At 40.0% G+C, this 22,495-nt stretch overlaps 1 protein-coding gene across 13 annotated transcripts in view; it reads right to left on the bottom strand.

The window, feature by feature from the left end:
* TRDN (triadin) overlaps positions 1 to 22,495 on the bottom strand; it is a 242,223-nt gene that overhangs the window by 105,450 nt on the left and 114,278 nt on the right. For 12 of the 13 annotated variants that reach the window (XM_052781181.1, XM_052781173.1, XM_052781170.1 and 9 more), the window contains 3 exons: positions 17,796 to 17,831; positions 16,620 to 16,682; positions 15,724 to 15,786 (listed from right to left, as the gene is read on the bottom strand). In XM_052781181.1, the coding sequence (XP_052637141.1) occupies positions 15,724 to 15,786; positions 16,620 to 16,682; positions 17,796 to 17,831 (162 nt within the window). The remainder of the gene's footprint in view (positions 1 to 15,723; positions 15,787 to 16,619; positions 16,683 to 17,795; positions 17,832 to 22,495) is intronic. The other variant, XM_052781175.1, reaches the window with a different exon arrangement.

Below are 22,495 nucleotides of genomic sequence, written 5' to 3'. Positions count from 1 at the left end.
AGAATGGGCTTAATCAAACCCCACTGATTTGCTAATGATCTACATAGACTCACAGAAGAAAGGTTCTGTGATGAAGATGAGCATAGCTCTACCAGCTGATTCAAAGAAGAAAGTTTCTAATAAGACATACATAAACCTTGTGTCATTGCTTGACTCTTACTATTTATTTTGGCTTGGGTATTCAATTCATTTTGTAATTAAAAGTAGGAGAAGAAAAAGAGGGCAGAAAAATGAACAGAAACTTCAAGAATCAGAAAGAAATGTGTTGAAAATTGAAATGCTATTTTCCAGTGTCTTGAAGTCAAAATTGTGGTGGTTCTCCAGAAAAAAAGGCTTCTGGCTGTTATAACTGACCAAAGCACAGTGGCGAGCATGCTTTGGGAACTTGGTTCTGACTTTGCAAATGCAATACAACAGCAGAGCTTTTAAGACAATACACCGTACAAGTATGACAGTTAATGTTCCCTTTGCTGCCCTGAGCAAGAGTTCACAAGAGTGGAAACAAAAATGATAACAGGTGGCATCTGATGGCTGAGAACTTCCATCATGTGAATGAAAAACATAATTAAAGTCACCTAGAGACCAATCTCAGTACAGTCTGCTCCCAAGCTAGCAGATGTACCAGAATTTAAAAACAATTTATTAAGTACCAAGATTTGCCGTTAACGCAATTTACAGTGGTAAAAGAGCACGACACCCCAGATAGCTGAGCATTATGAAAAATGTACTGCTATTGAATATATAGTAATTAAACAAGGATTTTCAAACCTCCTATTGAAATATACTGTGGTCTAGCATTTCTTTTTTTCATTTACTTGGAGTTCTTAAAACTTATTTCCACAAAACAGTATTGATTTCAACTAATATCCCAACATTCTGAGAAGTGTTTAATTCTGAACTACCTTTAAGAATTTGTTACTCAGTTGATTTTTAATTTATACTATTTTTGACAATGTTACAGTAATTGTATGACATTAATGAAGTAATTGCCATCTTACCACATTTCACAGCTTTTGGCAGCATTTTTTATTTTGATTTCAGGCACTTCTGAACCAGTAGATGCCCACATATAGGGACATTTTATCAGAGTGCCTACAGTTTCTATTACAATGTCTCCATTTTACAATTAAGATTTTAAAGATTTCATATTACAGGGAATTAAAACAATATCATTTCTTCTTTTCAGTGGGCTTAAAATCTAGGAAGGGTCTATCAAAACTGCTCATACTAATGTTAGATTCATTTTTTAACGTACTTTCCGAAAACCCTAAAATTTGACATTGGCATAAAAGAGCTGTTCAGAAATACCACTATTTCTCCCACATGGAAAATTGTGTGTTTGGACCAACACTTGATTTTGTTCCTCATCTTAATCACTGAGCATGATATTGCCATATGCTCTGTGACAATTACTGACAAAAACTCCTCTTGCCTTTCCAAAATACCATTTCTTGGTGAGCATAAGAAAGGCATCTCACTGCGCTGGTGAGGCTGAAGATGTGCCCAAGGAAAAGCAATGTATTGCACTGCTGCTGCTTCAGAGCTGTTCCCTGACCCATTTGGTAACAGCAGCAAACTCCCCGACCAGAGTTTAACTGGCTTCCTTTGAGAATAACTTGGGAATAACAGGGAAATTTATTGGCAGAGGCCAGCAAGCCTTGAATCCCAGATTGCAGGTTTTGCATTTAAATCTCTCCAGGCTGTAGGACACGAAGTGAGGGGAAACTGCAGATGACATTACTATCGCTGGGTGAAATGGGAGGAAGTGGAGGTTCTGGAAGGTAAAAATCAAGTTTCCTCAAGCAACATGAGACTGGACTATAAGAAACATTTCTCAAAAGGTACTGATAACCAATGCGGGATATAAATGGGGTTTGAAGAATTTAGGACTAAGAAAAACTAGCTAATGAACTAACATTCTTCTGTTGTTGATTACAATAGAAAATTGTGCTTTAAAATACTACTGTAAATACTCTAAAATGCTACTCTCAAATTTTGACAGATCGTTTTCCATTGCAGCAGGAAGAATATTCAAGTCTTCCTTCCATTCTCTGTGAAGGGTGCCCTCTTTCCTCACCACCGTTTCTATTTCCTCCCCACTCACAGTAGCAGGCTTTTTGATAATTTCTTAATTTCTTTGGTGTCTCCAAGTCCCTTCTGATCACCAGCCCCTGCGTGTGTTTCTTCCTCACTGCACTGTCTCCTCGCACCACTATGTCCATCACCATTTACGAAGGAGCTCTATATTCTCCACTGAGTGCCTGCAAACCCCGAGCAGCACGGCACCAGAGGCAGGTAGTAGCCTAAAGCCCACAGAGCTTTCCAGAAAGTTGTATGGCAACATGCATGGCTGAAATACTAAATGTTGCCTCAAACAGATTTCTCAAGATCATTAAAAAAGTTCACTGAATAGAGTAAAAAATAAAGCAAGTAGAGAGGGATGTGAGCAAACAAGTGATTCAGCTACACTTGTAGTAAGAAACAGCCTGCACTTTGGGAATGGCCAATTTCAACTGTACCCGTGATTCATGGTTCCCTAATTAGTGATTTCTCCTTTCTGCTTTGTAATTGCTGAAATGCCTTCAGTCTCCCCCACTGCAGAGCAGGTGGAAACATGTTCCATTGCCTTCTGCATTCATCAGGAGTGATTTAAAAAAGCAAAACTCTGGAACACGACGTGAGATCAGAGTCATCCACACACAGGAAGCTGTAAGTGCAGTTAATTACACAAGCTGCACTCATTTAGGGAAAAGGTAATGCTTTTGTGTAGCAAATGCAGGTAATAACATTAATTCCTAAAATTTAAGAATCATATCTTGTCCTGGAATAAACTGTCATTTGAATTAATGTAAATATTATAACAGCTGAAAAATTTCTTCAGCTTTTTTTACCTTTTCTTGAAACAGCATGGAGGATATACTCTCTACATTTTTCTTAAGAAAGCTCACACCATTACTTTTTGAATGATTCACAAGAGGATTTTTTTTACAGTCAGAATAGGCTTTGTTAAGTCTATGTATGCTATGCGTCCTTGCGATACCTCTTTTATACTTCTCAATACATTTCAATTTCTTTCTTTCTGTTGGATAGACAGACGTACAGATGGCATCTATAGGCATTATCACTAGAAGATATTTTTTATTCTTCTGAACACAGATGCAGTCAGCATTCCACTCCGTGAAAAGGGACATCTTGAATAATGTAATGTCCATCCGTTCATCTTTATAGGTGATACACTACTCTAATTACACTCTTGTAAGTGAAGCAAAATCTATCAGAAAGAAACATCATGCAGAACCTACTGCAATCAAGCTAAAAATCAATGCACTTATAGCCCCAGCTATGTATGGCTCTTCCGCCTAAGAACATCTGCCCATTCTATTATCCTAATCATTCAATAATACTTCATCAGATTTAGTCTTTCAGAGTTACGTATAGCAAAGCCACAAATCTGGCTCTGCTTCTTGAAAAACAGATCAAGAGAACAAGCAATGCCATTGGGAACATTTACTGAAGAGTTGAACAACTGTAAAATAAGAGTAAAGTGTAAAAGATGCCCTGTTACAAGTTAGGAATACCTCTGGTCTATGAACCTTTCTAGGGGAAAGGCATCCAAGAGACTGAAGTATACTTTCAAATAAGTGACATGAAAGTCTTTATCAAATATGTGTTCATTAAAACTTAGTAAAAGCTTTTAAAATATCATTTCAAGGTCAAGGGAAAATTTACTTTTTCTTTTTAAGTGTAAAGCAAAAGAAAAGAAAGAAAATCAGCCTGATCTCAAACTATGAAGATTCCTACTGACTTTATTTAGCTGTGGGTCAAGCCTTCAACTTATCCATTGAACGACAGCAGAAAATAGATAGCACTGCGTAGGTATGTCGTTGCAACCTGGCTGATGTGTCTGTGCATGGATGTTTCACGTAGAATAATTATCTTAAATATCGGGCCTGCTGACTCAGATGCACGTCTTATTTTGAGGGCACAGAACTGTTTTCCTTCATAAAAAAGATTAACTTTGTGTTGTTTGAGGCACAGGCATATCCTAATCCTGTTATTTCTGGATGTGACTGGAAAAATAAATATTACATTAATCCCCAGACCAACATAAACAGGGTTGATGCAATGAATTAGATTCTTTAATTAAAGCTATGCCACCCAGCTGCTGGCACAGCACAGGTACTTCATTCTACATGTCTGAAAGTCCAAAGGCAAACTGATTATTTGGTTACTTGTGTGGACTTTAGATTGAATATGTATCACCTTCAGGCTTGATTATTTCTAGTATCACATTTCCCCCCAAAGTTCTTTCCAAGACTGGCAATGCAGCGTCAGAAGAGATTGCCTCTCAGACACTAAACTCACTCCTACGCTTTGCTCAAAGAAGATTCTCTTGCTAACTCATCAAAAAGTGAGTTTGTAGCACAAGCCCAAGCCTCCTCCCTTAAAGGGTTGACATTTCTAATTCTTTGCCAACCAGATCTTACCACCATCATTCAGCATTTGCCTTTCTCACACCACTCCCTGCTTTGTGCAGTCAAAGATGGAAAAGAACAAACACAAAGAAACAGGTCTGGGCTGAGCAATACTCAGCATTGCCTTGGAAGTGCTCAACTCACAATAGTTAGCAAAGGGGCCGCTGAAAGGTGCTTGAAGCTTATTCATCTGCTGCTGCCATTTCATGGACCGAGCAGGCACCTCAGACAGTGAATATTCACCTTCTCTACTAGAGTTTGCTTTGCACAACACCTGGAGGTGGGCGAGGATGGGAAAGGAGACAGAGTTTCCTCCAAAGCGGATTCATACCAAATGACAGAGGAGGTCAGTCTTCCACCTCCGAGCTGCCACATCAATCGCAACGGAGAGTCAGTTTTGCATTGAGCCACTTGTTACGGAGAGGTAAGGGAGAGACGAGGGGAAGGCAGGAAAAACTTGTTTCTAACTCTACCTCTTTGCATTTCACCTCATTTCTAGCTCTTGAACACTGAACCCTAACCATGTCCTGGAAGGGCATAAGTGTTTGGTTTGATCTTGGTATGAATAACGTTACCATTCCCAGCCGAAGAACTCTTTCAACAGGCAATAAGGGACTATGTTTTCAGAAACACCACAGTGACCTTGCAGCCTCTGTACTTTATTCAAAAGTGATAGAGGTGTTTAGGAGCTCAGTTCTCACAGAAAATCAATGGGAGTTATGTGCCTGGCCTACTTTGACGGGCTTATAAATCCCACCAGGTGCCATGCTACATCTTTAGGCACTTAAATATCTTTGAAATCATGTTGTCAATCACTGCTGATGATGGAGCATAGACTTCAAAGTCCACTGAGTGCTTTGAAACCTTCAGTGTAGGACATATTTGAGCTGCCTTTTGTCTTGTTTTGGGAGCAGGCTCCCTTAACAGCCAGTCACATGGAGACCATGGGAATTACTTTTCTGCTGTGTTTGCATCTCTACTCTGCTGGATTTTTTGCCTTCTCCCTCACTGTGACCCTGTTTGTGTTCTTCTGTTTTTATCTGTTTGGGGAGATACATTTTGATTTTTACTGAATAGTCATATCTGTCTCTCGATTTCTGGAAATATCAATTGGAAAAGCAGGCTTTCCTATTTTCCATGGAAGACTGAATACTTAGAGCATGACTACCAGTCATGTGTTCAGCTTATAAAGGCTTATAAAAGTAATGCAGAAAGGAATTTCCATTTTTCCAATCAACCTGCAAGACGGTTGTCTCCAGCTGCATTCCTGCACTGAATCTCCACTGCATTCTCTTTTAACTTATCATGTGCATCTCTGAGGATATACCTCCATAATGTTCAAGGCTAGAACATGCCATCGGGTTATCTAGTCCGACACTTTGTTGTCAGAGACTCCTATATTTCAACGAGGCACCTCTTCACCTGATGTGTATCTTCCATTAGGTAAACAATCATCTTCTGCAGACATCAGGGAAAGCAATATCCACCCTATGCTGTGGTAGTTTATCACTCTTAGTGTTAAGAACGTGTACCTCATTTTCAGTCTGGATTCAGTTAGCTTTAGCTCCCGGTCATTCATTCTTGTTAAACTCTTCCTACTAGATTAAAGGGAGCTATAGCAGCCAGAATCTTTTTTTTTTCTGTGAAGGTACTTAGTATCCACAATAACAAAGTCACCTCTTTCTGAAGAGATGAATAGAATACTTTATTCCTCTCTGTGAAGAATATCCTTAATTTGTAAATAACTTGAGTGACTTTTTTCTGTTCTTTCTCCAATTTGGACACCGTATCGACATGCAAGTTCCAGTCTCACCGGTGCCTTGTAGACAGGTGATGTGTGGCCATGGTCTGTGTCCCCTGTTGCAAGGTTTATAATTTCACAGCTGTATGAGAAAATATCAACCTCAACTTGCCATTCACCTTGTCACTTTTAAAGCTACTTTCCAGATGTAAATGTAAGTGGCAATATAACACATGAGGCAGTAGGGAATTGGGCCCTGAGGTTAGAAAGACTATATTTGGGTGTCACAAGAGAATATAACTCTGAGTAATGGGATAAAATTAAGCAAAGGAAAATTTAGGCAGACTGGAATGAAAATACTTCTTAACTGTGAGATCTATTAGGTTGTAGAATAATCTTCTGTGGGAATTGATGGAGTTCTACTTACTTCAGACATTTAAAACTAAACTGGGTAAAGCACTTGAAGATATTCTGTAAGGAATTATCCTGCATTGCCAGAGGGAAGGATTAGATGACCTAGTAGGTCATTTCCATCTCCACTTTCTGTGATTTTGTTGTACAAAGCCCCACAAACAGGAAATTGTTATCAAAGTCAGGAGATGCCACTAAACCCTGTCTGTGTCAGAGAAAGAGGAGTAAATAACATCACCTGCTGGTAACTGTGCAGGAACCCTAATCCAGCATTTCTGTGAGTTAGTAAATACAACCAGTGCTGAGAGCTGGGTGCGTAGCTTATAGGTCAAAGCAGAAGCCTCCACTAATGCAAAAATGTCAGGAAACAGCAGGTGAGCTATGAATAGGATCCAGGAAAGGAGGAGTAGGAAAGACAAAAATCAGGATGGGCCTGACATGCATAATAGTGTCATGAGCAAGTTATTAGTCAGGAATGAATCAGCCTGTAGTACAGGAGATGAAACCTGAAGCTCCAGTCAGCCAGCTGGGAAAACTAGATGTTTTTATTGGCTTTGGTGTACAGGCATTGATTCATATAATGATATTACCAATTGAAATAATAGTTAAGATGAGACTGGAGCCAGGGTCTTTGTTGAAGGTTGTACAAACACACAGCAAGCCAAGTCATGGTCCCTGCAGAAATGTACAAGTGGATGAACAGTCTAGCAGAGAAAGCTGTCAAAAGAATATTGATAAGTAATACCCTAGAGAAGGATCACACAGTTCTAAGGTCCATAACTTGATTTTTCTTTTTTTTTTGTGTGTGCTTTAACATGATTTGTTCCTAAATTTACTCTCAACTCATAACACACTGTGCTCCCTTAATTATTGCTCTTACACATTCATCTGTCTGCATAAGGAATCACTAGGCAACTCATTGCTTATTATTTCTGTTACTTAATTTTTACATTTGTCTCTCCTCCTAATCTTTCTAAACCTAGTTGCAAATAAACATGAATTATAGGCTCCTGTACTGGGTCTGGCTGGGATGGAATTAATTTTCTTTATAGCAGCCTATGTGGTGCTATGTTTTGGATTTGTGGCTCAAACATTGTTAACACACCAGTATTTTGGCTATTGCTGAACAGTGCTTGCATAGCATCAAGGCTTTCTCTTTTTCGCACCCTGCCTGCCCCCACCAAGCTTGGAAGAGCCTGGGAGGGACACAGCTGGGACAGCTGACCCAAATTCACCAAAAGGATATTCCGTACCATATAATGACATGCTCAGCAATAAAAACTGAGGTTAGAGAAGAACAGGGGGAAGGGTGGCTGTTGCTCAGGCTGGCTGGGCATTGGTCTGCTTGTGGGAGGTGGTGAGCGACTGCCATTGCAGCACTTGTTTTTTCCCCTCTTTCTTTCACTTGTTAAGCTGTCTTTGTCTCGACCCATGAGTTTTTTCACTTTTGCTTTTCCTATTCTCTCCCCTGTCCCGTTGGTGGGTGGGGATTGAGTGAGTGGCTGTGTGGGTGTTTAGCTGCTGGCCTGGGTCAACCCACTACAGTGTATTTTTTTCATTAAAAAAAAAAATTAAGCAAAGAAACAGTCAGACAGGGTTCTACCCCTCAAAACTCCTACCTTCTACATGTTGTAGCAGCCACTCTGAAAACAGGCCTGGCCAATCCAAAGTGCACAGTAACACATATACGTGCACCCCAGTTCCTCACCACTGCCGTTTTTTACCTTTTCTTCATACTTTGTCTAATAAGCCACAAGAAAATTCGTGAATAAACATGTTTTGCTTTCTGTATGTGACCAGCCACTTTCAAAATGCCTTGGGCTCTGTTGGTCTGGCTTCACAACTCTATTTTGCCCTTGTAAGCAGCCTAAATTGAGACAGCCTCTACATCTCACTGGCCTTTGCAGATCTGACATTGGGGTGCTTCTGAAAGCACCCATCACCCTCCCATCTGCTGACATCTACCGTGTGACATCTATCACATTAGGGAACATGAGACACACAGCAGCGCCCAAGCTGGGCTGCTGAAAGCTGTCAGCACTTCAGTTATTTCCTAGCTGGAAATACTCTCCTGGGAGTGGGCAGGGCAGAATGAGGAGGTTCAAACCCTGCTATTGAGAGACAACAGAGATGTCTTCCTACACATGTGTGCAAGCACTACCCATTTGCTCATCAGAAAAAATCTGGGATCAGCATTTGGATCCCAGATGAAGCATTCAATCCATTGCAGATGGATCAACCCAAAGCATTTCAGGCAGTGTGGTGTGCATCTACTCCTCTAGATCAGTGGATGTGCCAAGCATGGGTTTTTTTCTAAGTACCAGCTTATGCCATAAAGTATATTTTAATTCATTTTTACTTTTTTTGCAGTGCTGAAAGTACTGCCATTCCAAAATCTTTCTTTTGAGAATGGTGTCACATTTGGATGACATTCTAACACCTTTCTAGCCGTGAAAGAATTAGGATAAGGAGCATAGGGAAATACGTAATAGGTTCATCATTTCATCAGCAAACTCTTTAAATAGCCGCATTTGAAAGCAAACAACAAAAAACCCAGGCACATAGAATGACAGAGAAAGATAATTGGCCACCAGGTGTCAGTAGTTGTTCTCTTATTATAATGGAAGGATTAATATCAAGACTGCAAGGGTAACGGTTGAGCCAAGGAAGTCACAAAATTAAATGGATTTTTTGTTGTTGTTCAGACCAGGAATTTAAAAATGATCAGAAGAATTTATCTTCCTGTTTGTATAGAGCACAATAACAAAGAACACACTGTGGATGTATAAAATGGTCTTTTCCCTCCATTTCCTATTAAATCATTGCTTCTTTTGCAAATTAAAAAGACTGGCCTTTAAAGGAAAGAAAATACAGCTGATGCAAATGCATCTGTAGTCAACCCATGCAAAAAATCACTGGGACCTGGTAGGTCTTGTTTGGTCTTGCCTGATTATCTCCACTCTGCTCTGCCTACCTTGTACTAGAACATCCCTCTTCCAAAGCATGATTAAACATAGACTTTCCCCCCACCTACATGATGTCACTGGATGACAGAGTAGCAAGAATAACCTGGTTAACCTGGTTCTGTGGCAGTCATAAGGTAATGTTTTCAATTTTTACATCTGAGATTAACTTTTAGTTTATTTTTTCATGACTGCAGAGCAAGTTCACTTGATTGTTACAGTGGCATCATTAAAATGTACCCCAGTATTTGTAACTTTAAGTCCTCAGAGACTTTTCCTATTCAGAAAGCAAAGATTTACTTTGGTAGCTAAAGAGACATCACCACTCCCCTCCTCTGCTAACACTGGCTGCTGTGAAACATATGACATGGTATCATGCAGCACAGATATATCTTTATCATAGTCATATCTTCATCAGTGATCTGGATGAGGGGATCGAGTGTGCCCTCAGTAAGTCTGCAGGCAACACCAAGTTGGGCAGGAGCGTTGATCTGCTTGAGGATAGAAAGGCTCTAGAGCGGGATCTGGACAGGCTGGATCGATGGGCCGAGGCCGATTGTATGAGGTTCAACAAGGCCGAGTGCCGGGTCCTGCACTTGGGCCACAACAACCCCAGGCAGCGCTACGGGCTTGGGGAAGAGCGGCTGGAAAGGGGTCTGGCAGAAAAGGAGCTGTGAGTGTTGGTTGACAGCCGGCTGAATATGAGCCAGCAGTGTGCCCGGGTGGCCAAGGCGGCCAACGGCATCCTGGCCTGTATCAGGAACAGTGTGGCCAGCAGGAGCAGGGAGGTGGTTGTTCCCCTGTACTGGGCACTGGTGAGGCCGCACCTCGAGTCCTGTGTTCAGTTTTGGGCCCCTCACTGCAGGAAAGACATGGAGGGGCTGGAGCGTGTCCAGAGAAGGGCAATGGAGCCGGTGAGGGGCCTGGAGCACAAGTCTTATGAGGAGCGGCTGAGGGATCTGGGGTTGTTCAGTCTGGAGAAGAGGAGGCTGAGGGGAGACCTTATCGCTCTCTACAACTACCTGAAAGGGGGTTGTAGTGAGGTGGGTGCTGGTCTCTTCTGTCAGGTGGCTGGAGATAGGACGAGAGGATATGGCCTCAAGTTGTGGCAAGGGAGATTTAGGTTGGATATTAGGAAAAATTTCTTTACTGAAATGGTTGTCAGACATTGGAACAGGCTGCCCAGGGAAGTGGTTGAGTCACTGTCCCTGGAGGTATTCAAAAAGCGCATAAACAAGATGATACTCCAGAACATGGTTTAGTGGGCATGGATGATGGTTGGACTCGATGATCTTGAAGGTCTTTTCCAACCTAAATGGTTCTATGATTCTATGGTTTACTGGTGGACTTGGCAGTATTGGTTTACGGTTAGACTCAATGATCTTAAATGTCTTTTCCAACCTAAATGATTCTATGATTGATGCATCCACAACACTGGATGTGCAACCACTGCAACCTAGCTCCCTGATTTAGATAGGGGCTGCAATGGTCCTTCATAAGGGCTTGGATGCTCTGTTGGGAGGACGCGTGTACCAACACAATACAAGTCAGATCGTGCTCCCTGATCTGGGGTGAGTGGATCTGCACACCAAGACCTTGACTTGTTTTATCTCTGCTAAGCAGAACTGCTCAGGGAGGTACCTGGGTTTGACACCCTTAAAACGTTTGTGACTGGGGGTCAGAGGGTAGGGATTTTTGAACACTTGTCCAGCTGATCAGGCCTTATGGTTTTAAGCAAAAACATTTTCTTCCTAAACATCATTTGCATTGGTTGGTGTCCCTAGTTTTTCATTAGGGAAGTGATCAAAGTTTCTAAAAGTTTGGGATCTTTAATCCAGCTAGCATAGGTTTGGCATTCAGAAGTGTCATGGTTTAACCCCAGCCAGCAACTAAGCACCACGCAGCCGCTCGCTCACTCCCCCCCCCCCAGTGGGATGGGGGAGAAAATCAGGAAAAGAAGTAAAACTCGTGGGTTGAGATAAGAACGGTTTTATAGAACAGAAAAGAAACTAATAATGATAACACTAATAAAATGACAACAGTAATAATGAAAGGATTGGAATGCGCAGTGCAATTGCCCACCACCCGCTGATCGACACCCAGTTAGTCCCCGAGCGGTGATCCCTCTGCCCCCACTCCCCCCAGTTCCTATACTAGATGTGACATCACATGGTATGGAATACCCCATTGGCCACTTTGGGTCACCTGTCCTGGCTGTGTCCCGTCCCAACTTCTTGTGCCCCTCCAGCTTTCTCGCTGACTGGGCATGAGAAGCTGAAAAATCCTTGACTTTAGACTAAACACTACTGAGCAACAACTGAAAACATCAGTGTGTTATCAACATTCTTCTCATACTGAACTCAAAACATAGCACTGTACCAGCTACTAGGAAGACAATTAACTCTATCCCAGCTGAAACCAGGACAAGAAGATATATTTCATAAGCCCCGTGGACAGCTGGCCTGGGTCACATGTCTATACCCAAATTTCCCTGTGTGGAAAGCAGAGGAAAAGGCACTGACTGTCCTTCTAAAATGGTTCTAAGATTTACTATCAAAAAATGCTGCACAAGACCTAGGTATTTTTATTACCATTATTATTTGAAATTATTCAGCAATAACAGGAAGGCAAGATCATCAATGATAGCTAAGCAGAGCTTTAGTTAGGAAATGGTGTGATGATCCAGGCTGACATTTTCATTGCTTTATAAGCTCATTTATTACCTATGTTATTTGTTGTGAGAACCAAAACAAAGTGGGAAAGGAGTTTGCAGCAATCAAACTTAAAGGCAAAGGCTGCGTTTGAACATCATGAAGTTTTAGGAAAGCTGATACATGAAGGAGCAGAGAAGTGCCAGACTGTTGAGATTCTGAGAAAGGGACCATCAGGAAACACTCTGCAAGCAAACTATGAGTACCTGAAAACACCAACCTCTGCATATTCATTTTTCTGTAGGGCTGGACACCAAAGTTTTAACAGAGAGGGTCCCCTTCCTCAGTCAGGTTGCAGGCTGGACCCTTCCACGCCAACGTGTCCCAACCACCGGGAGCTTTGGGAGAGCCTGGCAAAGGCTTGTCTCTGCCGAGGCTCAGCAAGCCCCTTCACGGGGATTTGGAGATGCAGCTCCTTCTTTCTCCAGAGTAGCGCTGGATAGATTTTTGTAAAATGTTTTGAAGTGTGACCGTGCCAGACCCTTGTGTCTGACAATTATGTTTGTTTAAGCAAGACCTCTGAGTTTGTAACAATGGAATTATCTATTTTTCAGGACAATTAACACAATGTTTTTGTATGAGCTGAAGGTCAGAGGATTAATGTGGTTTTATCTACAATGCATTTTTAAAAGCTAATTAAGAATCTTTCAGTTCACTCTGTACTAAAGACTAAGAACATTGCACATTAGATGACTCTTGCTCCTCTGCAGCAGCAGAAAGAGAGAGAGAGGAATGGAGGAAGAGAGGAATGGAGAACGAGAGCGCCAGCATGCAAATAAACAAATACATCACAGGGATGCAGTTAATGGAGAGCAATAAAAAACTCCATTCTGGTAATGCCAGAGATAAAATTGTCTCCTGGACAAAAGGGCTAATCTAAAATATTAATCAGCAAGAATATTCAGTATTTGCAATCACAAGCATTCCTTGTTAGAGGAAGAGAGATGGAGGAGAAGAGGGGGAAGTGCTGCTCTCAGAGCATTATTTTAGAGATGTTTTTATCACTTAATGCTTACGGAGCATCTCCTCGGCTCGCTCTCTCTTGCACCTGACCGCCTGTACACAACACCGTGGGGAAAGCCTGGTTGACGGCCCTCCTGGCAGGGGTGAATCTTCTGGGAGGAGGTAGGCGAGGATGAGGAGCAGAGGTGGGAGCGGGGTGCCTGCTGGCACGGGGACGTGCGCGGGGGGCCGTGAGGAGGGAGCACGGTCCGCGCACACATCGGCTGCAGGGGTTGCGAAGGGTGGGGGAAGAAAAACGCGACACAAAATCGGGGGGCATCCAGCGAGGATTTGGACACCAGAGCGAGGAGTTTATTTTTAATGCAGTGGCCTCTGCCTAGCCTTTTAATAGGAAAAGGTAAGAAAATTGGAAGCTGTTCCTACACTCTTGCTTTTGGATGCTTATCTATGCTGCTGATTCAAGCACTCTGAGGTTCATTTGCCGTGTCTGCCCAAAGCATGTAAATACTATCAGACGTTGAGGTGCCTCATTTCAAAACTGGGCTATGCCCTACTATTCTGTTGATCAAATGTGGCAATTATTTCAGGCTTAAAACCTTTTAGGGATAACAATAGGTGCTGCCAGTCAAAGCTAGAAAGTACACATGCATTCAAAGAGCAAGCTGAATGAGGAATAACAGCAACATGTGTAGCTAGAATATATTATGGATTACCATCCTCTTGCACAAAGGCTAGTAAACTCTTCAAAATGCAACAACCTACGGAGCTAATAAAAGGGACAGAAATGTGCAGATGTCTCGGTTTGTCTCATTTGTGTCTTTCTGGCATTGGTAGGATGACTCACTGGATTTAGCAACAGCTTGTGAAGATGAACATATTAATAACTTTATGCTGCAGCTCTGCCATAAAATGTAATCTTTTACAATTCTGTATTCTCAAGTGAAATACAAGCTTAGAACCAGAATAAAATTAGAAAAGATATTTGAATTGTCAGCTTATTTTCTTTTTAAATCTGTGTTTATACATTTAAATATGCAACTTAACTTGGAAAAGAGTATTCCCTTTCATCCCCATCCCTTCCCCAGTGTGCCACTCCCTACTATAAAAGACTGAAGCCTATTTAAATACGGGGCTACCAGGATAGTACTCCAAGGTATTCTGTGTCATTCTGTGTATTTTTATGTTGTATGGGGCTACCGGGATAGTACTCCAAGGTATTCTGTGTCATTCTGTGTATTTTTATATTGTACCAAACATAAATCAGCATTTTTCTTCCCGTCCATAAACACTTGAATAGGAAAGCTTACGTAGACCATGTACGACTCAATGGCAAAAAGCCAGTTGCTTATTGAAATTTGCATATATAATCTACAATGTTAGTAAACAATGGGATATATATCCTTTTGGCTTTTGATAAAATTCAACAGATTTGAATAATTACATAACAGAGTACAAGGCTTGCCTTGAGGACATAGAAACTATAGCCCTGAATCTTTCAATCCTATTTTAAACCTTTCTCCATGGTTTTAGGCATTACTCTAGTCTACAGAAAGGTTCATCTGAGTACTTGATGGCTCGTAGAAGGATATACAGAAACTGTCTGACAAATCAGCAAGTAGAATCAGTGTTTCTAGATATTAAGATGATGACCAAACCACTAGACTTGACCATTTTGCTTCTCCTTGATTTTAATGAGATTTGATTTTAATGATACTGTGTCACTTACTGGAGATATGTTTGTATTTGTGCATGAAACATACTTGCAAATTTACTGAAATAATGGGAAAGAAAAGTTACAACAATTTTAGTGTAGACAAGACCCAAATGTTAATTTCTAATCATATTGAAAAATTTATCTTTTTATGCTAAATAGCATGAAGCACAAACGATGAGTTTCAGGACTCTCACTAACTTTAGTTTTAACTTTTGAAAAAATTATTTTCTAGGTGTAGAGAAAGCCTCAGAAAGATAACTATTTTCTACCACATTAACTGTTTTGATATGCTGATGTTTCTGTTTATTACTTAAAATGAGCTGAATTTCTGAAATAATTAATGCAAAAATCTATGCACTCCATTCAGTCTTTCCATGCCATACACCCTTTGAAACTACTTATCCTCTTGACTGATTTAGTGTATAAGAGAAAGCAGTGTTTCTAAAGTTTTTGTAAAAATCCCAAGCTCACAGAATTGAAAATTACATGTATTATATATACACATATGTATATGCATATATATAATATGCATAAAGTACTCTCTCTCTATAATATAATGGAAACACATTACACATATATATATAAAAATATACTGTGATATATATTATATATATATATCTCCAGCTTGGATTTCTAAGTGATAATGAATTACATAGAACTTTATCTCAAATGCTTAAAACCTGAAAGTGCTTACACTAAATAGTCAGATATCTACTGCAGAGAAACACAGACTTCAATTTCTTACCTGCTTTTTTAATTTCAGGGACAGCTGTCTTCTCATGAGCTTTCTCTTTTTTTCCTTCTTTTTCTAAGATTTAATTAAAGAGAGTAATTTGATATGCTAAAACTCTGAATCATACACTCAAATATGCAGTCAGCCAAGTCCTGGTGGGCACATGCTGAAAAAAATGTGACTTATTTGGGAGTTTAGTTCAGATTATTCCCATATAGCACTTGCACCCAACTAGCCACAGAGCAATCAGCTGCAAATGAAAATTAATCAGTATGCATCAACTATGGATGATTTGAACCCTTAATAATTCATCAAAGGCTAGGCGAAGATCATCAGTGCATGAATGTGGTACCTTTTAGCTTAAGCTCCAGTAGCAACGAGATCATTAAAAAATAATGAATGACATAAATATTTTCCCATGAAAGCAAGACCTTAGTGGATTTTAGATGCTTCCTGGGAATGAATGATCCAAAATGTTATTTAGACGGATATCAAGGCTTTGCAGTTTGGTCACTGCAAGTTTGGGTTGTGATTCTATAATATAAATAAAGAAATCTACCCCACATTCAGAAAGTGGTGTACCATGAACTGAGTGATATCTCCCATGAGTTTTGTGTATGGAAGTATCACTGTGTCCTGATACATAGAGGGAGTCCATCAAATTGTTTAACAAGCCCATAGATGGCCACCAAACAGGACTTTCTGTTTGTCAGAAAGAGTTTAGAAAATATCAGACACTGAACAGATACTGAAGAAGTGGTAACATGCAAAATAGTGACTAAGCAACTAAGAGAAGGACCATACAGAGCCAGAAGCATTGGATTAACCTAATAAAAACCAACGGGATTTGAGCCAGGAGTGGGAGTAAAAGCTGAATGAGGCCAATAAGAAACATTCCCAAACCATACCTTTCTTCTTGGTTTCAGTCGTAGCCTTTTTTATATCAGTCTTTTTCTTTTCCTCTTTTCTCTCTAAAAAAGGAAATAAAAGTTCAGCTGACTACTTTTACATAGCTAGCTAGCTAGCTAGATATACACACACACACACGTATGTATAATTATTTGGGATGGGAATCCTTGACTAACTGCAGTAGGTTCTAGATTTGATAAGCTGGTCACTTTTTTAGGAGTTTACTATCAGCAGCTCAGAAATACAGCTTAATACTCAGAATGTGGCACTGAAGATAGAACTGGAACCAGTAGGTACACCAGATAATTACTTAAGGAAGTACTAATTCAAGAAATTATGCCCATTAACCTGGTGTAAGTAAGAGTTTATTGTGGTGATTCAGTAGCCATGCACCTGTTCTGCTTCTTATATAAAATCTGACTGAATGGCAGCAAAACTTGCAAGTGGTACTTGGGAATAAGTGCAGAATGCCATGAAAAGCCTGCATATATAGTATAACTTTATAACACTTTTTATGAATTGAACCTTTGGAATGGTCATTACAGGACTTCAGTCATTCACGGAGAATTGCAGTTAAAGCATCATCAACAAAAGAATATGACTTTTTCTTTTAAAAGTGTCTGCCTCTATTTAGTCAATTAATTAGACAACACTAGAAATAAGGGTAATGTTTTTCTTCTTTTACAAAAAGCTACAACAATTTAAGTACTTATTCCATGGATGTTATTAATTAGAAAATTAAGAGTTCAGTAGAGGAAATGAAGAAGCTATAATTCTTATTTTTCCTTTGGGAAATGAATCCCCATTTTGATGGGGAAGAATACCAGAGTACAAGAATAGCTAATCTAAATGGTTTTTTTAACTGCTTATCCAGAAAAAGCCAAATTTGTTACCTTCAGTTTGTGCTGCATGGCTTTGGGTGTTGCTGTAGTTAGTGGAACTAGTTTTCTTTTTGTGATGTTTTACTGTTATGAATGTGGATAAGAAACCAAGTTCTATTACCATACAAAACTGCACGAACACTGGACCATAAGCCTTTAAGCAAGTCTTGTCTTTACTTGGAAAATATTTAAGGTATAAGAATATTTTCTAAAGCCAGCAGATCCAGGAAGCAAATATGTTATTATCCCTTGCATAAATTAACATGAAGATAAAGGAAAAATGAAGAAACTTACTTTTCACTTCTCTAGCTACCACAATAGGCTTTTCTTCTGCATGAAAAAATATATACAAACAGGGAATGAAAAAAATTAATTGAAATACAGAGTGTGCTTCCTAAACCAAAACAAAATATGTGTATGTGTGATAGAAAAATTGCTATTTTCATAGAGTACATGAATTCCACAGTCTGTCCATGGTAGTTTCATAAATAAAGTTATTTTTGCCTATCATGGAGGCAATATATTTACCAATATTCAGGGTCTCCCCAAACCATACTTCTGCTGATTTTCTGACAATAGTGTTTAATGTTAAACATCATTTTGTTGTGTTCCAGTTCTTTCTTGTTTTAAACAGATTTGTTCAATGCATTTCTCTTGTTATTGTCTTGATAAAATGAAGCAGAAAATCCTTGCATGTGGTTTACAGAATGTTCCTCTCAGTGTTTTGTGCACTTAATGCTCCCCGCTGAAACCCTGAGCGTACCGGACTTCAAGCTACAAATTCCTTTGTGTCGTAAGTGTGTTTTATGATGCTCAGGTTTCTTAAGCACATATAGAGCGTCAGAGTAGCGCTCATCCTCCACAAGCTTGTTTGGAGCTTCATTTTCTTGTAATTTTAATATTCTTGTTATTGTCTCTCTCTCGGGTTCCCAGGAGTCTCTCTCTCTCTTTGACATGCTGTTCCAGACTCATGTTAGGGGCCGCGGCTGCCTCCTCAAAACAGAAGACTCTTCAGCCTCAGATTACACACAAGCTGTTCCACAGCTCCCCTTCCCTGTGCCACCTATGACTTGTTAGTGTTTCATTTCCACATGCAATGTACAGCTCTTCTAATCTCTAAAATGTGGTTTAATTGTTTGCGCACTCTGCGTGATTTAACCAAAACCGTTAAACGTATCAGTTACTGTCAGAAAAAAGCTTCCTTCTGACTGTCTTCCTTCCACTAGCCTTGACTCCTGGTAACTAGCGACTGAAGTGTTCCTGGTACTTCTGTAATTTCCATTTTTTTCTGAGTGTCTTGGTTCTGGTGGAGCTGTTAACAGCTCTGCTCTTCCAGTTAGTTAGATTCTTTTTTTTTTTTTGCTTCCTTATACTTCTGGTGCTAGGTGATGCACAGGAATAATTTGTAAGCCCAGGGTCCTTACAACCAGAAAGATTCTCTTCAATCAGAGACCATTCCTGCCTTTGAATTTGTAGCGTGTTGTGTGCTTCTGGGGCCCAGCTAAACCACATGAAATCTGCTCCAAGTTTCATAGCAAGGTTCAGAGCCGTATGTGTCTTGAGAGCCATGAACTGAGACCTGGAGTTTTGAGAAGTGGAGCTTTGTATGGAGGATGTACAGGAAGTAGGAGGAATTTTTACTGCAAATAACCTAAAGCACAAGGAGGCTACATCCCTGGCTGCAGAGATTTTATTGCTAAGTCATTCTACCAACTAATTCCACTGACATAATTTTCTCCCATCAAGCTCTCGAGTTGCAATATTCAGAGTGTCCGGGCAGCCTAGGGACATCTACATTTGTTCTGAATTTTCTAAAGGATGATTACATCGAGGTATTAAAGGACTGTGGACCCTATTTCCCATTAACGCTGCCCAATGCAAGATATGCAGTCTTGGTCAAGTCTGAGAAAAACAGTCACAGAGCTTCCACTCACATCTCAGCTGCATCTAGCCCCACTGCTGTCCCTTACAACTACTACTGACAAAAGTTGATGTAAATGAGAATGATGGACTTGGATATTATGGAAAGAGCTATTTCTGATTTAGGGAAGCAATCCCATTTCTTGAATAAATTTATTTCCTCTCAATTTGAGTAGCTCACATTTAGATTGTTGCATATTAAGTATATATTTAACACCAGCAAAACCTGTCATTTCTGAAGCAGTAAATGCAGTGGGTTTTCTCCAGATATGTACACACCTAAATTAAGAGGCAGAGCAAATAATTAAATAGGAACTTATGCCGGTCTTTTGCACTGTAAAATATGAACCCTGTCTGTTAATTGAAAGTGCTAATTTTTTCAGCTAGGAACAGTAGCAGGACTGAAAAAGTCCATGGATCAGCTGCATAAAGAAGGATCATAATATGCATGAACAGTAGGTTACACAAGGAAACACAAAGTAGTTTTGATGGTTCAGGGCCGACTAAAATATGGAATTCAAGTGCAATTGACTATTGAAAAATCTATTGTTATTGTTACTGTTTCTTGATAATGTAATTAATGTTATTTTATCACCAGGAGCACTAGTCCCGACCCACATTTTATGTACAGGGTGTAAGAGATACGTGTGCAAAAAGACCTGACTTTCAAAAGCCTGCAATGCCTTTACATGAATGAAACAGGGATATATGCAGATGACAGAGTCAGTCAGCAAGACAAGCAATGGACTTTGCATTTAGTCAAGTTTTTTCTGTAGGCTTTATGCAGAAGTGGAGCTTTATGTAGTACAAGGAGGAATCCAGTGACCATGAGAAGTGTGAATTAAAGCAGTGATGTGCTACTGAATAGGAAATTCAGGTAAAATTTTTTTCCTGGGACAGAAAAAAAGCAGCAGCACAGAAGAGCTTTCTTGGGAAGTGACTGGAGCAGAGAGAACAGCCCTAAAGCAAAGAAACATCTGGGATGGAATTATTTATTTCTGAATAAGGGGTGAGGGAGCAAGGGCACCAGTGGAAATCCAAGTAAGATTCAACAGAGACCAAGAAAGAGGTGTTTCAATCTGAATTGCCTTTTCTGGCTTTGACAATGTCTTTGTGTTATTCTCCTGGGACGTCAACTAATTGTTGGACAACAGGGGGAGGGGAGATAACAGAAACATGCTAACAATGCAGCACTTGAAAACAGGCTTGGTAAGACCAGTGTGCTACTGGGCCAGCGCTGAGTGGAATCTAAATTTAGGGATGCATGTGAATTACTGGGCATAGGGTTATGGGCATGCCAGCCGGGAACTGGAAGAGGATGGTGCTCGAAGAGTTTCTTCACTGCATTGCTCTAGATGCTCCATGTGCTTATGGAAACACTGACTCTGGAAGGAATTGTCAGCTCATCCCATCCCCTCTGAGAAACTGAGGTAAGGAGGGCAGCAAAATACAGCCACCGGGACCTTCTTGTGGAGAGGCATGCGTATTACAGACACTAACTAGCGGGACTGGATGCCAGAAGTTTGGGGATGTTTTGGTTCAGATAAGCCTTCTAAAGTTCAGATACTTATACGAAGCTTATCTGCATTTATCTAAACCCCTGTTGTCAGGGAATCTCAGGAGAAAAGCTCTTGTGATTGATAGACTTTGGATATTGCCTGGCTTTGTGAAATACTACGACAGCTTTTCTTGCCTACTGATTCTGGTCCTGGTAGAAATGAGGAGCAGCAGAGATACGTGTATACTCACTTACGTACAAAACAGAACAAAACAAACATTAATTTAGCTTTTCCTGAGAAACTATAATTCAGACTGAACTTAATAACTTCATTCCAGGTAAAACTTCATTCCATTTTCCTGCAAGCATCTCTGTACACCTTAAGCTGTCACTGGCATAATTTTAAAAGATCATTCCAAAAAAACCCAAGTTGTACTTTTAAAATTGTATCTCCTTATTAATTTTGGAGAGATTATGTTTTTTCTTCCTTTGTTTTAATTGTTGACCAAAATCCTTTCCCTGCTGAACTCAGTGAAAGTTTTGCTGTTGATTTCAGCAGGACCTGGATATCTTTTTTAAATATTAAAATAACTCATTGCCTTTCAGGTTTTGGTGACATTTGTTTCCACTTTGCATGATGCTTAGGGTGGAGACTGACCATGACTAACCAGTTGCACTTTTGATTCTAAACAATTTCATACATAGTCACACAATAAGGCCCCTTTAGGGTTACAAACATTTTGGAGGAGTTAAAAAAAATGCAAGGAAATATTTCTGCTTAGTTAGGATATCATGGAAACTCATACTTTTAAAATTAAATCTAAATTTCAAGTAAAAATTGGCCTCTGAAAAAAAATCCCTTTCTGGGGTAAGAGTCCCCTTGTTGGTCCAGTTATTTTCTCTATGAGAAATAATTCTGTCTTGTCTCAGGCAAACTACTGAAAAGTCAAGATAGATCAAAGAAACCTAAATAATATTAACTTAAATTTCTTAGAATTGCTTCTTTTCACGCACAAACACATATGTGCATGCGCGCACACACACTCACGTGCTCTCTCTAACTTACAGGTGAGTGCTTAGGCCAAAATCAAGTGCATTTTTTGCAAAGCTCTGTTTAAACCACACCATTTCATTTCAGCAGAGTAATGCAACGCAATTTGTTCTCGTATTGAGCAAGTGAAGGACTAATGGAACACACAGGTCATTGGAGATATAGTACACTCTGACACCTAGGCAATCTCTCCAGCCTGATTTTGCTTTTTGAAACTGCTTCACTGTTTTCAGATCCCAATCTGAAACACTATTTGGCAGTTTTGAAGATTGCTTATGGAGATATTTTTGAGGTCCGCAGAAAGTATGTAATGGCAATATCATGCTTGAAATATCTAGTGCTTTCATGTGACCCACATATGTGTTCCTTATTTCTTCCTGTAGTGATTATAGACTCCTTTTTCATGGCTCTGTTGAATTAAGCACCAAAACTGTTTGTTAATAGCATGGGGCCATATGTTGCCCTCACTAAACAACACAGTGGGGAGCAAAGAGTACAAATACCAGTGTAATGAAACCAGAGTAT

The sequence above is a fragment of the Harpia harpyja genome, chromosome 3 (assembly GCF_026419915.1).
Source record: "Harpia harpyja isolate bHarHar1 chromosome 3, bHarHar1 primary haplotype, whole genome shotgun sequence".
NCBI lineage: Eukaryota > Metazoa > Chordata > Aves > Accipitriformes > Accipitridae > Harpia > Harpia harpyja.
Note: the sequence above shows the minus strand (reverse complement) of the source record. Positions and strands in the feature narration are given on the sequence as shown.